The sequence below is a fragment of the Dunckerocampus dactyliophorus genome, chromosome 20 (genome assembly GCF_027744805.1).
Source record: "Dunckerocampus dactyliophorus isolate RoL2022-P2 chromosome 20, RoL_Ddac_1.1, whole genome shotgun sequence".
Taxonomy (NCBI): domain Eukaryota; kingdom Metazoa; phylum Chordata; class Actinopteri; order Syngnathiformes; family Syngnathidae; genus Dunckerocampus; species Dunckerocampus dactyliophorus.
In genome coordinates this window covers 11,825,124-11,840,640 of record NC_072838.1, presented here as the reverse complement: position 1 = coordinate 11,840,640, position 15,517 = coordinate 11,825,124, and the positions used below count along the sequence as shown (strand labels likewise).

The following is a 15,517-nucleotide window of genomic DNA, read 5'->3' as shown; positions in this document are numbered from 1 at the left end:
GGCAGTTTATGAGTTCATGTTAATGGAGAAAAAGAACATGGAAAATAATGATTCCCCCTGAAACTGCTATGACAGTCAGATAGGTTTATAGCACAGCCTAGTGTCACCCAAAAAATAAATGTAATACATTTAATTAACATTTAACAAAAATATACGTTTGGTTATATGACTTTCTGAAGATATCTCCATTGTATTGGTACATCCATCACTGTATACCCAGTGGCGGCGATACATGGTGGCCAATGGTGGCCGGTCACTCTCCGGCCACCCCACTGGCCGTCTAGACATATCAGGTATCAACATATTGCTACCCCGATGTGAGTTATGGTCTCATCTTGGCCACAACAATGAAAAATTTCTGGCTCCGCCACAGTGTATTTGGAGATTTGGAGGTACTAAAAAAGAAAATATGTATATGAATGAAGTGTTTGTCATTGGGACATTGTATTGTATTACATCCAGCCTAAAAAGTCTATTGCACGTACAGTGTCTGCTAGTTTGTAGGCTTGATGCATGTGTGAATGGTGGATGAGTCTCTGATAACACGGTGCTGAGTGGGTGAGTGGGAGGAGGAGTTTACCTTCCATATATTATGTACAAAGACACTGCAGTCCACTCAAGATGACAAGGCAGAGTCACTAATTTACCTTCCAGGGCTAATTATTGGACTGTGTGTTCCTTTTCCACGACCTTTTTCTGAGGATGTGCTGAAAAAAGGTGAGCCGCAAAAACAGAGAGGCCTGCGAGGAAGGAAGATAGGAGAAGTGGTCAGCAATGGTCTGCTCCATGTGTTCTTGGTGGGTGTTCACAAGGCAAGAGGGGATAAAAAGTTCTTCATGTATTTCCAGAAAAGCAAAATGAACACTCCCATATGTTCTCTCTGCAAGCCAAAACACACTGAAGTGAAGTAGCCACTGCCAACACACAGCAGCACCGGAGCGCACACACACACACACACACACACACACACACACACACACACACAAGGAATTTGTCTGCATTCCACCTCGAGAAACATAAGCTTTGCATGAAATGGTAGCAAGCATCTGCACTATTAAACTTTATGTCTGGTGTGATGCGTTTTTCAGCTGTTCATTCATATTTCTACATCAAGAGAAGACACCCCATAAAAGAGAATGTGTGTCCTGCTTGGAAATAATAGGTAAAATATATACTGTATTACTTCAGGACTTTGGTAATAATGAAGCCAATGAGAAAAGTGATGGCTTGTAGTGATGTCGCCCCTGATGGACCAAAGGTAAAATTACTCTTAAAACGAATGGGTGTTGCTTTTTAATGAGGCCATGGGGTTAGAACATGCCGATAACATTATTCATAAGATGGAATTTGGGGTGGAACAAACAGGCCAAGGTGCTGAAACCAACGCACAGAGTGAACCCTCTTCCTGCCTGTTTGGAGGCGGGAGAGGAGCAAAACAGACACGCCTGCGCATGGCAACATATCGAGGCCGGCAAAATTACCGAGTTCATTTTCATTTATTGTGTGATTAATTCATTTATTTACTCTCGATCCAGGCCAGGTTCTCACGAGAACGAGAAATCTTGTCATGTTTTAATCTCACGAGATCTTGTGACACCTCTACAAACTACTGTAATTGAGACTGAACCAACAGTGCCTCTGCTGGTTGCAGCCAAGCGGTGCACTCCATTTGCAGTTAATCAACCCATCATATGAGTGAAGCAACAATCAAGTCAAGCAACAAAAGGCTGAGATAGAACACTTTTCACACCTGTATTTTATTTTTCTTTGACTTTTAATATGAATTTGAGTGAAGACCTCATGGGGGGTGGGGGGTAACCGCACAGATGACAATCACATGTTGTACGGTGCTGAAATACAACACAACTTTTCACGCTGATATATTGCACACTTTCCTTCTGCTTTTGGGCCGCTGTGGCGCAACCGGCTCACACACACACATCAGCGGGTCACTGTGGGCAAAGTCACTGTCATGGGGCCATTGTCAATTTAAAGGAAAACTGCACTTTTTGGGGGGAATTTTGCACATCATCCACAATCCTTATATGAGACGTGAACACACGTCTTTCTCTTTTCTGTCCGTTCTAAAGATCTAAAAACAAATAAAAAGAAACAGCTCATTACTAATAATGGGACACACCTATTCCACCTACAAAGCCTGCTATTAAAACACCTCCAAAAACCGCCAACAAAGTTTTATGGTTTTATATACATGCTGTGACCATGTAGTAACAGGTTAACATGATAACATGTAATACTTACAGTTTTTTGTCGCATTTTGGTTCTTTTAAGCTTTACCGGAACTTCCTTCGTGGGTACATTGATTTCACATAGCAAGAGAGAAACGAACGCCTTCATCTAGCATTACCTTTTCCTCACTCAAAAGTAAAAACACAGCAGCAAGTCGGCAAGTCGCTTATCGCTAGCTGGTGTGGTGTGGCAAGGTGTCACCACACCAGTAACATAGTTCAGTTGGCGGAACAACGTTAATAATAATAACAATGTCGCTGTAGCTTGGTTAACATGCATGTTGCATTATATGCAAATGGTGCGTGGTTGGTGCTTTTTGGAGGGTTTTTTTTTTCCCAAAGGCTTTATAGGCGGAATAAGTGTTTCCCATTACACGCATTCTTACCTCCGTCTTTTTATATCTTTAGAACGCAGCGAAAAGAGAACAACACATCTGTTCATGTCTCACATAAAGATTGTGGATGATGGGCAAAATTCTGAAAAAAAAAAAAAAGTGCAGTTTTCCTTCAAGGTTGCACCCCAACTAATCAGAGAAATTAAATAACATTAATGCAATGGGACTGCATCTGTATTAAGCGGGCCGCATGATGATGCTCTAGGAAGTGAGGGGTATTATCAAATGTGATCGGACATGTTTCTCAGAAATAATGATGCCATTTTCACCCGAAATAATTTCAACAGAATAAAAAAATTTGACTGTAAAAAAAAATTGTTTTGGTTTAGTTGGTCTATTACAAACCAACTTTCAATAAATAAGTAATCATTTAATCATTTTTAGTTCAACTGCCCATGTAACACCTCAATCAATTACACAATTGTTATCAGTATATTGATGATCCATCTTCAGATGTACAGTACAAGTGAATAGAAGAAAAGAGGAAGAGGATGCACCTCACTCCTCATGACTTCCCTGCCTTGTGCACACTAATAAGGGATGAGATGTGTCTTGTTAAGAAGCATCACATGTCTATGTGCTCACCAGCTCCAGATTCAATTACTGCACACAAACACACAAATCAGACCAGGACAAGCAGAGCGTAGGAGAACATCTTCCCGAGCTGACATCCACTGAAGCAGCAGAGACTACTTGTTTTTTTTTTTTATAAATTATTTTGAGATGGGACCCTTTAAATGTGTTTTTCTTCTCGCTTGCATCTGTTTGGTTACTCAAGCAGAGGGACGCTCAAGTAAGATGTTCAGCTTTATTATGGGAGTAATTCTACCACACTTAAAGAATATGTATTTAATAATACTCTATAATATTGAAAAATGTTATAAGTGGTTTAAATGATATTTGATGCTCACTGTGACGTGTGTCCTCCATCGGCTCAGCGTTGTCTCGTGAGTTTCATGAGCGGATTCTCAACTGAAGACCTTTGTCACTCAATGCGTTACACCTCCTCAAACCTGAAACATATCGCATTCAATGTCAAGCGACACTAAAATAGAATCAACATCACAACAATGCCGTCAGATGAAATAGTGTGACGATAGTGACCAAAGGCATCTCTGTCTTTCATGGATTATTTTTGACGATATTAAAAAAGACGGAATTTGTCGTTTGCGCCATCAATCCTGTTTTCATTCATCAATCGTATTGATTTATTATTTTACCCAAAAACTAATGCATTCGCTTTTTGGAGGAAATTTCCTGGTATAATTACACAAATAATAAATACAAATTGTTTAATTTGATGTAAAACATGCACATTTATGAATAAAAAAATATTAATAATAAATGAATAATTTTTTAATTATAGTAATCCCTCTTCACTTTGTGCGTCGACTTTTGTGCACTCATGGTTTTTCGACGATATAATAATGAATAAAATATGCTCGTTGTTGAATACAGCCCATTATTAGTCAAAAATATGCACTGTACGGGTTTTGTGTATTTTTGACCTAAATTAAGCATTTCCGAGCATAAAAATGGCTAAATGAAGTAAAACATAAAATATAAGTCATTCAGAAGACGCGGTCAAACACGCTGTGATGATATGTAGTATTCTACACAGGTCACTAGGTGTCAGTAATGGTACTGTAATGTTTGGTGAGACACACAAGCACCAGACTTGATCGCCGGAACAACAGGCATTTATTGCAGGACTGAATTATCGCTCAGACACAATAATCCCTAACTCAGGCTACTGTTGAGGGGGTAACCCACACCAAGCTAAAAATCAACTCTGAACCCCAGGGATCATTTTATGCCCCCCCACCCCCACCACTTCCCTAGCACCGCAACACATTTACAGCAACACACACGAGCATGAGTCTTATTTATGTCTTTAACGGCTTATTTTCTGTTATTCTGTCTACTATATTGGGTAATACGAGTGTAAAGGTGACTGACTATAGGAGTGCTAGTTCATGTCTACAGTGCTCTAATAATGTTTAAAACCATATTTAGAAGGTTGTAAACAGCTTTTCTATGCTGAAAATATTCCACATCTAACTTGGTTGATATTCACGTATCACAGTCGGGTCTGGAACCAATTAACAGTGATAAACAAGGGATTACTGTACACTCAAAGTTTAGCTAACATTCAAGGACCCCCAAGAATTGTAAAAATTGTGTGTCATTACTGTGGGATCCATTCCAACAAATCTTGTCACAGTTACTGCAAATAAATGATGATATTACGATGATATTAAATAATTAAATGCTTGTGTTCCTTTGTCCAGCTTATGCTGACATGTTCCCCCATAAGCACACAACGTCAGGAAAGTCTCCTTTTCCAATCCCATCGATCCCTGGCTGGGGTCCTGACACCAATGCATGGGATGACTACATCTACCCGCCCGTAAAACCAAAGGCCAAGGAGCTCATGCACAGACGAGGTCGGTTTTTAGACGTGATTGTTGGAGTGCTGAACCGACAGAGAGTCTACCATGTGTCTCCACAGGCAAGCCTACAGTCCGCCTCACCAGTGACAGCCCTGCTTTAAACGGCTCCATCATCTCCTTCACGGCCAAGCTGGAGTATCCTCCATGCCAGAAAGAGGATGCCAGCGGGGACCTTGTATGGGATGAGCACTGCGACGACGGTACGGATCTAGAGGCTTCAAAAAATAAGCCACACCTGGCCTTGTTACGAAACGCATCATAGTCCACACAATCGACAATCAACTGCTGCCCGTTGCAAGGTTGCTCTTCCTTTTCTTCGCAGCAAATGGACAAGTGCGCTCTGGTTACGTGTACAACTGGACGTCCTGGATGGATGACTACGGATTTGGGAAGTGCACGGACCCGAACAAATGCAACGTGTTCCCCGATGGGAAGCCTTTCCCTCAGAGCAACGACTGGAGGCGCAAGAACTACGTCTACGTGTGGCATGCCATGGGTGAGACACCAAATCACATATAAAATACATGTTCCAATTAACTGTGGCTGTGCAGATGCACAATCAAATGCAAAAAGTGCATAAATCTTAACATGTACAGCCTTGTCAAAGAAGTATTCATTTAGCAATGTTTTTTATTGTGGTCGGAGTTTGCCGTGGTGCACTGCACTGTACTCATTCTAATAACTGTTTGGGCCACCCTTAGCAGCAACAACTGCTATCAAGCGTTTGTGATAACTTGCAATGAGTCTCTTACTGCGCTGGGGAGGAATTTTGGCCCACTCATCTTTACCGAATTGTTGTCATTCAGCCATATTGGAGGGTTTTCCAGCATGAGGTGCATTTTTAAGGTCACGTCACAGCATCTCAATAGGATTCAGGTCAGGACTTTGACTAGGCCACTCCCAAGTCTTCATTTTGTTTTTCTTCAGCCATTCAGAGGTGGACTTGCTGGTGTGTTTTGGATCATTGTCCTACTGCAGAACCCAAGTTGGTTCAGGTTGAGGTCACAAACAGGTGGCTGTACATTCTCCTTCAGGATTGTTGACATCATAATTCATGGCTCTATTTATCACAGCAAGTCTTCCGGGTCCTGAAGCAGCAAAACAGCCCCAGACCATCACACTACCACCACCATATTTTACTGCTGGTATGATGTTCTTTTTCTGAAATGCGGTGTTACTTTTACGCCAGATGTAATGGGACACACACCTTCCAAAAAGTTCAACTTTTGTCTCGTCAGACCACAGAGTATTTTCCCAAAGGTCTTGGGATTATCAAGATGCTTTCTGACAAAATTGAGATGAAGCTTAATGTTTTTTGTTCAGCAGTGGGTTTTTTTCTTGGAACTCTGCCATGTAGGCCATTTTTGCCCAGTGTCTTTCTTATGGTGGAGTCATCAACACTGACCTTAATGGAGGCAAGTGAGGCTTGCAGTTCTTTGGATGTTGTTGTGGGGTCTTTTGTGACGTCGTAGATGAGTCGTCGCTGGGCTCTTGGGGTCATTTTGGTTGGTTAGCCACTCCTGAGAAGGTTCACCACTGTTCCATGTTTTCACCATTTGTGGATAATGGCTGTCACTGTGGTTCGCTGGAGTCCCAAAGCTTTAGAAATGGCTTTATGACCTTTTCCACACTGATAGATCTCAATTAATCTCAGATAAGTCATAATTTAACAGGGGAGCAATCACGTTTTCACACCAGGCCGTCTAGGTTTGGATTTTTTTCTCCCTTAATAACAAGTTCCATTAAAAAACTGCATTTTAAGCTCAGTTGTGTTGTCATTGACTAATATTTACATTTGTTTGATGATCTGAAACATTTAAGTGTGACAAACGTGCAAAAAATAAGAAATCAGGAAGGGGCAAACACTTTTTCACACCGCTGTACAGATACAGTAGATACAGTATATATCATGCCTACACTAAAGACTGACACCTTTTGGTTATTTTCTTGCTCCAGGTCAATATTTTGAGACATGCGACGGCTCCTCCTCCAGCCTGTCCCTCAACACCTCCAGCATCCCACTGGGAGCAGAGTTGATGGAGGTGCTAGTCTACCGTAAACGTGAACGCAGGAAGTACAGCCCCTTGAGTACTGACAACACTGTTTTCTACGTAACAGGTAGAGACAGGCCTCCTCCAGTCGTAGCTTTCAGCTTTAAAAGCCAATGAATTAATCATGTCTGACTGTAATAGATAAGATCCCGGTGGCGGTGGACATCTCCCAGAGGGCTGCGGTCAATCAGTCTGACAACGTGTTCTTCCGCGGTGAGGATGTGCTCTTTCAAGTGCACCTCCACGACCCCAGCGGATACCTCAAAACTGCAGCGGCCATCGACTACATCTGGGACTTCAGAGATGGCAACCAGTTGGTGACCCGTCGTGACGTGACCACGCACGCCTACAGCACGGTGGGCAACGTCACCGTCAAGCTGGTGGTGGAGGCGGCTTTTCCGGTGGAGTGTCCGCCTGCCACGGCCACGTCCGCCTCAACCGCATCCACGCCACCGCCGTCTACTGGTAATACAAGCACAGGGGAACCATGACGTGGGGGTTGGGTGGGTGTAGAACTTTAAATAATATCTGAAAAATGTGTATACCTTACAATATTATCTTCATTAAGTAAATAAATAAGGGAAAGTAGTTTAAAATACTCAGGACTGCATTTTGGCTCCATGTCTAATTGGTAATTAAATATGACAAGAGATTACCGAAGCTTGGAGATTCAGCCTCATCTTGCTTCTGTCTTCAATTGTTTCATCATTTCTTCCACGGACGCTTACAAGGAGACATGTCCTACGCTAGCTAGCTGCAGTGTGCTGTGAGGATAGATGGATAGGCGAGGGGAAAAGATCAACAAAAATTGCAGGGGTCATACTTGTATTCGTGCTGTGTGTGCGTGCGTCTCCTACAGAGTCTTCAACACCTCTGCCTGCCACTCATCCTGTTACTATGACGATGACGACACACGGTGAGTTTCTACATCTGAAGCTTTGGATCTGTGTATAGAGTTCATCTCATGACACTTGCTGTTTCAGCGATGCCCAGTTTAGCTTCTGTCGCCATGACAACTGGCATCCCTACCACTGAGGTCCTCCCTTCCACCGAGCCCTCCACCCCGGTTTGGCTTCGCGGCAGGCGTGTGCTGGACAGCAATGAGTGTTACCGCTACGTGTACGGGACGTTTGCGGGCAACATCAGCATCATCGGTATGTGGAAGGCGCTTGTTCATGTGCTGGTCTGATCTGAGGCTCTTACTCGGGAGAAAAGACGACCATTTGGGAGTCCCAGCCTTGCAGCAAGTCAACTTGCAGTTTAACAGTTTTATGATACTGCCATCTAGTGGTTCCAAAACACAATTAATTATACCTGTTGAGATGCAATACTGAAAATGTGTCTTTTACCAGACAATAATGCCCAATTTTTGGACTGGAATTAATATAACCATACAGGTAGTTTAAAAAAACTGTTCACCAGTACTTAAGAGCAGGTTTTTGTTTTTTGTCAGTTTGTTTGTATTCAGAATTACACAATAGATTTGTTATAGGTTCTTTTTATATTATCATTTTGTTGTAATAAAAGTGACGATTGTCATTATTAGATTTGATTCAGAGCCACAACTCTCCATCTTGCTTCAATTGTCATTGTTCAGGTTTAAGCCTGGAATACCGTATGCCTCACACAATCCGTACACAACGTACAAAAATGTATAGGTACTCACCATTAACAAATGATAATGTGAGATGATCAATAAACGAATGGAATCGGAGTCACGGTGCAGCCTTTAGCCTGGTCGTCAGGCTAGCGCTATAGGCTAGCAGGCTATGCATTTCTCCACACTGCTCGCCTGTTGGAATTCCAGTAACGATTTACTGCACGTATTAACTGATGTTTACCTCGCTGCAAGTTTTTTTCTGATTTTCAAAGCTAGGCCTTCTAAAAGATGGTCAAGTGCTGAACGGGTGGTTCAAAACTTGCGAATTTGTTTACTTAACCGGGACTCGCAAGTATTCATCTCGGTTAACTCGTTCACTTGCCCTGATGCCATTCGCTAAATTGTATTAACCCCGTGGAAAATGCAACAGATCTGCTCCTTGCTTCAAATCAACTCCCCTTTCCACTTCTTGTTCCTGTCTAAGCCGAGCACTCGAAGGACCCGGGCACTCACGACCCTAGACTCACTTGCCAACGCCGGCATGAGGGTGGCGACAAGTGAATCGTGAACCTGACGCGGGCTCCTGCGTTTAGTGAGTCGGGTGGGTGGACTTGCACATGCGCGTGTCTCAAGTGGCCGCATTGCGCGCTGAATCGTACCTCGACGTCGCAGAGAGAACGGTGAAGATGCCTAAATCGTGTTCTGCATGGAATTGTACCAACCGGTTTACGGTCCAAACGAGATCTCATGAGATTACCTTTCACGGGTAAGGCTGAAAAAAAACTTTTGTGTTTGGCCATTATAACATCATTGTACCAACAGAATTTGTTGACTTTGCTGTTGCAAAATACTGCAGATTCCCAGCCTCCAAAAACTAATGACTCTAGAAAGTCACAATTTAAAGTTTGGTCCATTTTCTTGCATTTGTTAAAGGGGCAGAATTGCCACATCTAAACTGCAACGGGCCAATCACCTCAATGAGGTGTTTGCTTAGGATGTATATATGTCCATGGGACTCTCCATGTGAGTTTTTCTTTTTTTTCCCCCTTATGCGCGCTGTGACACCCGACTCAAGTGAATCGAGTACCCCGTTCACCCTAGTGAGTGACTCAAAAACTCGAGTCGGTAAAAGGAATCGAGTTTACCATCACTAAGTGCCATTCGCTTTTGCAACTCACACACACACAACTGTGGTGCGTTCAAGGACCGCCAAACAAAGTGTGAAAGACATATGTAAAAATTGTTGGCTTTCTAACGGTGGTATATGAATGCCGTACATTGTACCTCTATTAGCATGCGTTTATAAACCATTACTAACTTATGGTGAATGAAATGTGTTGTCTGCAGAAAAAACTGCCTATTTTGAGAGATCTTTTTATTCATTTATTTATTTTTTTGCGGGGACCTGAATGCTGTGTTTTTGCTGCTCTTCTTTGTCTTTAAAACTTTAAGCCATTACTGAACTGTAGTATAAGTGCATCATTCTGGTATTTTTGAGGCAACTGAGCTATCTTGGAGGGTTTTTTTTCCCCCAGACTCAATAAAATATTCATCCCTGAATTGTATTTTCATTTAATGCCATTTATCACGTACCTTTTCTCCACCTGCAGCCCTAGCTTTAGCCTAGTTAGCATGTACATGCTAGCAAACAGTTGAAGAAATGCAATGGTCCTATTACAGATTAAATATATATTTAATTGTTAGATTTAGTCAGGATTTTGTCATATACACGTACCAAAATAAGTGAAACCTGAACTTTACATTTAACAAAATAATATTTTCCTCAGAGCCCAAGCACCCACGAAAGAGCCAATCTATCAGTCGTATTGTTGACGTGATGGCCGCCAGAGTAACCAAGACTGACATCGCTTTCCTCGTTAAATGCCTTGGCGGGTATGTACGACACATAAATTAAGACCAAAAATACTTTTCATATAAAGTCTTACCTTCCCCTTCAGCATCCCCACATCGGCGTGTACCATCGTGTCGGACCCAACTTGTACTTGGGTGCACAGCATTATGTGCGATGAGGTGCCTCCATCCGCAAAGTGCGAGGTGAACCTGAGGAGAACCTTTCCACAACCTGGCACCTACTGCGTCAACATCACACTGGAGGACTCTCGCAGCTTCACTCTGACCACCACCACTGTCACCATCAATAAAGGCCAACAGGCACCCGGTCAGTTGCAGAAATATACAAAAAAACTTAAGAGTGGGTTAGTAAATGTACGTTTCATCCTTAGAGTCCAGGACGCCCTATACTGCTGAGGTGATCCTCTCTACCAGCACCGTACTGGTAGCCCTTTTTGCACTTATTGCATGTCTGCTTTACAGGTAAGAAACCCCCAATTTAAAAGCATATAGACAATTACTTTTGACTTTTTTGTAAGTACCAACTTATCTCTCCCTTAGACGCTACAAGGTGTACCGCCCCATTCGTAGGTCCCTGGTGGAGGACGCCCGCAGTCGTGCTGGGGTCGGACGCGGAGTGATACGCCTGAGGGAGGCGCTCTTCCCCTCCAGCGAGGAGCGCCATTACCTGCTGACTGAGAGGCGCCCCCTGTAGGTGCCCCTCTGTCATGGCACCTAATGCCAACATGCCGTAGCAAAAAAAAAAAAATCATTTAAGATTTATATTCATAAAAATTGTATGCCTGTGTTGATTTGTTGGTAATAGATAATATCAATATGTGCAATCTCCTGGTTCATGTGAGAGGATGTTACCTTGAGTAGAATCCTTTTGTGCTGCAACAGTTAGTAGTTTAACACAAAATGCTTGGACACTAATAAAAGCAGTTAAATCCTTGTCCAAAAATGAGAATTCTTTCAAGATGCCAGTTTCTTTGTTCACACACACACAATGGGGCTTATTTTACTGTATAAACTTAACAGAATCCAACCAAAGTGTCCCTAAAGAGGCTTAACTTTACTTTGAAACTACAGAAGCTAGCAAATTTGTTACTGACAACACAAATTGTTTTAAAAAGCCTTTCCCCCTACTAAAGCGGCATTCCTTCATCAGTGATGCGTCACTTACACATTATACTTAACACTAACATAAATGGAGGCCAATTTACTCATTTTGCACAGCTGAAGTGAATAATTATTTGTGGTAAAGATTTTAGTGCTGCAGTGATTTCAAATGGACATGCATGCACTTTCACCAGGAACAATGATGCACTTGTACGTAAAACAGCATCATCCATCAGAATATATTTTTTTTGTCCTTTATTCAGAGGCATTTGACAAGTGGAACTGTGTGAGGGGGAAGGTGAAGGGGTCACAAGCATGTTTGCAGATGGGAGTCGGGATTTCCATGCTGTAGTTAGATCACTTTTCCGAAAAAAGAAACAACCGGATCCCTGAAATCTGTCCTGTAAGAGAATGTTCAGCGTTACACAGCTAACAGAAGAAGATGGCTACCAAGAGGGAAAAAAATAAAATAAAAATCAGCAATTGAGTAGCATTTGTGAAAGACAAAAAAAAGGGGGGGCGGGGGGGAATACAGGACTTGTATCTATTTTGCAGTCTTACAAATTAGAAAGGAAAAAAAAGGCAGGTCCTTAAAAAAAAAAAACAAAAAAAAAACTGTATTCTCATTTCCTCTACTGAATGCGAAATCAAAACAGGGGATTTGACTTATTTTTCCCACAAACAAACCCAAGCACAAAGTTCAAATACAATGGAAGCCACACCACCAAAAAAGAAAGCAGAAAGAAATGGCGATGTTGGAGGAGTTCAATTAAGCCAAAAAGATACATATATTGAAAACTATTTTTTTGATCACTTTTGAGTCATTTTAGTTCTAAAAGTATGTGATTTTTTTTTGTTTTTTTTAAATTTCATTCATATCTGGGGAGGGGAAAAAAGAGGAGGGGTTGAATTCTAACAGATAGAATGCCTCTACTTCAAATACTTGTCTAAAGAGGTAGATCAAAACAAACTGCAGGGGGAGGAGGAGGTGGTGGTGGTGGTGGTGGAGGGGGGTCTTTAAGTATCACTTACGCCACTCAGTTAAGCGTGATGTTAGGATGGCGCGCCCGTGTTGAAAGAAGTGTTTTGGATGGGGGGGGGGCTGAGGTAAACGTGCGCGCTGGCGCTCAGTGGGGAGCAAGGAAGGAGGGAGGGGGGCGCTTAGTGGCACAAGGGCCCCCCCAGCCCCGCCCCCTTTAGCTGAGGTAGACGGCGTTCTACTGTGGAAGCATGGATACACTCAACTTCTACCACAATCAACATATTTACATTCGGCATGAAGACACAAATGAAATCAATTTTCGAGTCAGGTTTTTTTTTTTTTGTGGCCGGGGGGCGGGGCGGGGTGTGTGTGTGGGGGGGGGGGATTTCTTTCCGCTTTCCTTGCCCCTCTCCCAAAGTCAGTTTGTGTCACACAAAAACAACAACTTGTGGGTCACGGAGAATGTTTAAATCAGTTTACGCTATGGCAACTTAAAAAGAAAAATGCATCCATCAGTGCGACTCCCCTCTACCCTCAGCATGCAGTGAGCGACGTTAACATTGACTCCATTAAGTTTGCTGGGCTGGTCAGGCTTGGGCCTTGATGTCAACATGGTGGCAGCACTAGCGGCACCAGCACCCACCCTGCCTGCTCCATCCTGGCCCACATGAAGAAAGGTTTTGACAAATTAAAAAGTACCATTACCAAGAACAAAGTCAATCACAAAACTAAATGGCATTGCTGTAATCATGTACGGTTGGCATTTGTTAGCGTGTTGTTTTGTACGTTTTCTTCCAAAAAAAACAAAAGAAAAAAGATGGTTGGACCCTCAGGGGAAAAACTGAGGCGATTCTCTCTCTCTTGGATACTCGTGTCAGCCGCCAGCTGAGGCGCGCCAACTCCGGCTCTGGGGCTGCTATGTACAAATAGACGTTATGTACAGGGTCATCTTTAGTCACTCACACACATGTACAATGCCACCATAAAGCACCAGAGTTGAAGGCATGGGTCAGTTGGCAGCCGACCGCAAAATTTTACATTTTTTTTCTTAAAAAAATAAAAATGTTCAAAGACTATCAGCTTTATAAAGTATACAAAATACCACAAAAGCAAAATAAAAAAAAGGATTTTTTTTTTCTTATATATTTATATATAATCATTTTCTTGTCTCTTCTTTTGAGGTACTAGATCCTGAGGTAGTTAAGTAAAATGCATATTAAATTGGTTTTCCCGGGCAGCAGCAGTACAGCACCATTTCCCAAAGTGTCAGTCACACCGCTGCCCTCACCTCTAAATATATATATTTTTATAGGTTTATGTATATATATATATTCATCTATATATATATATATATATATATATATAGGTCTATCTATAAAATGCATCCGAATTTATATAAAATGCCACTTTCGTTATTACAACAACAGGACACCCACTTTATAATCCACTTTTACAGGGGTCCTGGCCTCAAACAAGAATCTTTCCCCTAAACATGGCCCTACCAATCTGAGCCAACTCTCCCCCCCAAATAAACCTCTGGCGGCCCCACCAGGACCGTGAAAGCAATGCCTTTTTTTTTTTTTGCCTTTCCACGGAAAACTCATGAGAAAGCTTCATCAGCCAATTAAACACTGGAAAAAAAAGTCTCAACCAAATCTGAAGTCAACCAAAACATCTTTGTTGGGTTTGAGGTACCACACCAAAGAGGTGATAGGAGGGGAACCTTATTTCTTCTTTAGTGTTGCAAGAGTTTAAGGGGGGGGATGGGGGGGTGAGATAAGAGACACACCCGTGAGGGGAGGAGGAGGAGGAGGAGGAGAGCGGTCGAGGGGTGTGTACAGTGAGGGCAGGTGACGTCGATGGGAGCCCTCCGATACATTCCCACAGTGATGCAGAGAGGTGAGGTGGGTGGAGGTTTACAGGTGTGGTATAACAAGGGAGGAGAGGGAGGGGGGGGCAGTGTCTTAGCCACACTTGAAAGTTCAAGCGAGACAAAGGAGGGGCTGGATGTTTTGGTAGGTTTCTAGTAACCTTTTACCCCTGAGATGAGCGTTCGTAACACCTGGTCATCTAATCCCCCACCCCCTCCCCCGGACTCTGCTGCATCCGTCGCCCGACTGTCTTCGTTTTAGTCGGGCAGCTTCAGTCACCATTTCCTCCAGGAGCCCGCTGGGGAGTTACTTCCTGCGGGGCAGCGGAGGCTGGGCTCCAGGCGCCGGCTTGGGCTGCTGCTGTCTCCTCACCTGAGCCAGGATCTCCTGGATTTTCCTCTGGGCCAGCTGGAGAAGGAAAAAGTTTGCATATAAAAGCCAAAACCTGAACCGTGGATGGGCCTGCCACAAGATGAAGTGCATCTAATGAGATCCGCTACAAGGACTGTTTCAACAACGCTGCATTTCAATGCTGTTATTGCACTTGAGGTAGTGTGCGATACCATCTTAGAAGTCACATTTTAAATATCCCGTTATATTTGTTCTTTACCAACTTTCCTACCAACCGCAACACAAACTTGTGAAGCCAATGAGATGACAATAGCTTCATCTGGAAGCCTGAAATCAGATCAACATGCGATCCTTTCTCATTTATGACTTGCTCCACAACACTTATGGAGCCCCACAACACTGATGACATTTAAAAATGGAGTTGCATGGTAGCCAAGCCCCAATGAAGAGTGACTTGGCTTCCCTTAAAGACAGTAAATACATCTACTTACGTTTCATACTTGGTCAACATTCATTATTTCCATATAAAATATTCTACTGTATGTATTCATGTTTATGAAACACAAAAACACACTATTTTCTACTCGTGGAT

General features: G+C 42.7%; 3 protein-coding genes across 5 annotated transcripts in view; 1 reads left to right on the top strand and 2 right to left on the bottom strand.

Annotated features, from left to right (window-relative positions):
* The window catches only part of LOC129173160 (polypeptide N-acetylgalactosaminyltransferase 15-like), a 22,290-nt gene extending 18,642 nt beyond the window's left edge, over positions 1 to 3,648 (bottom strand). The window contains exons 1-2 of one of the 2 annotated variants that reach the window (XM_054763791.1): positions 3,556 to 3,629; positions 648 to 740 (exon numbers count right to left, since the gene is read on the bottom strand). The gene's annotated coding sequence lies outside the window, so the exon portion shown is untranslated. Of the gene's footprint in view, positions 1 to 647; positions 741 to 3,555 lie in introns of both variants that reach the window. The other variant, XM_054763792.1, reaches the window with a different exon arrangement.
* Positions 3,267 to 11,575, top strand: gpnmb (glycoprotein (transmembrane) nmb). Its single transcript, XM_054763785.1, has 12 exons — positions 3,267 to 3,437; positions 4,936 to 5,091; positions 5,157 to 5,297; positions 5,420 to 5,593; positions 7,054 to 7,215; positions 7,290 to 7,613; positions 8,008 to 8,064; positions 8,132 to 8,302; positions 10,536 to 10,641; positions 10,707 to 10,927; positions 10,992 to 11,082; positions 11,161 to 11,575. Exons 1-12 carry the CDS (start codon positions 3,368 to 3,370, stop codon positions 11,312 to 11,314), a joined length of 1,827 nt encoding a protein of 608 aa, XP_054619760.1. The 5' UTR covers positions 3,267 to 3,367; the 3' UTR covers positions 11,315 to 11,575.
* The window catches only part of igf2bp3 (insulin-like growth factor 2 mRNA binding protein 3), an 18,367-nt gene continuing 14,256 nt past the window's right edge, over positions 11,407 to 15,517 (bottom strand). For both annotated transcript variants that reach the window (XM_054763786.1, XM_054763787.1), the window contains one exon: positions 11,407 to 14,982. In XM_054763786.1, the coding sequence (XP_054619761.1) occupies positions 14,881 to 14,982 (102 nt within the window). In that variant the 3' untranslated portion in view covers positions 11,407 to 14,880. The remainder of the gene's footprint in view (positions 14,983 to 15,517) is intronic.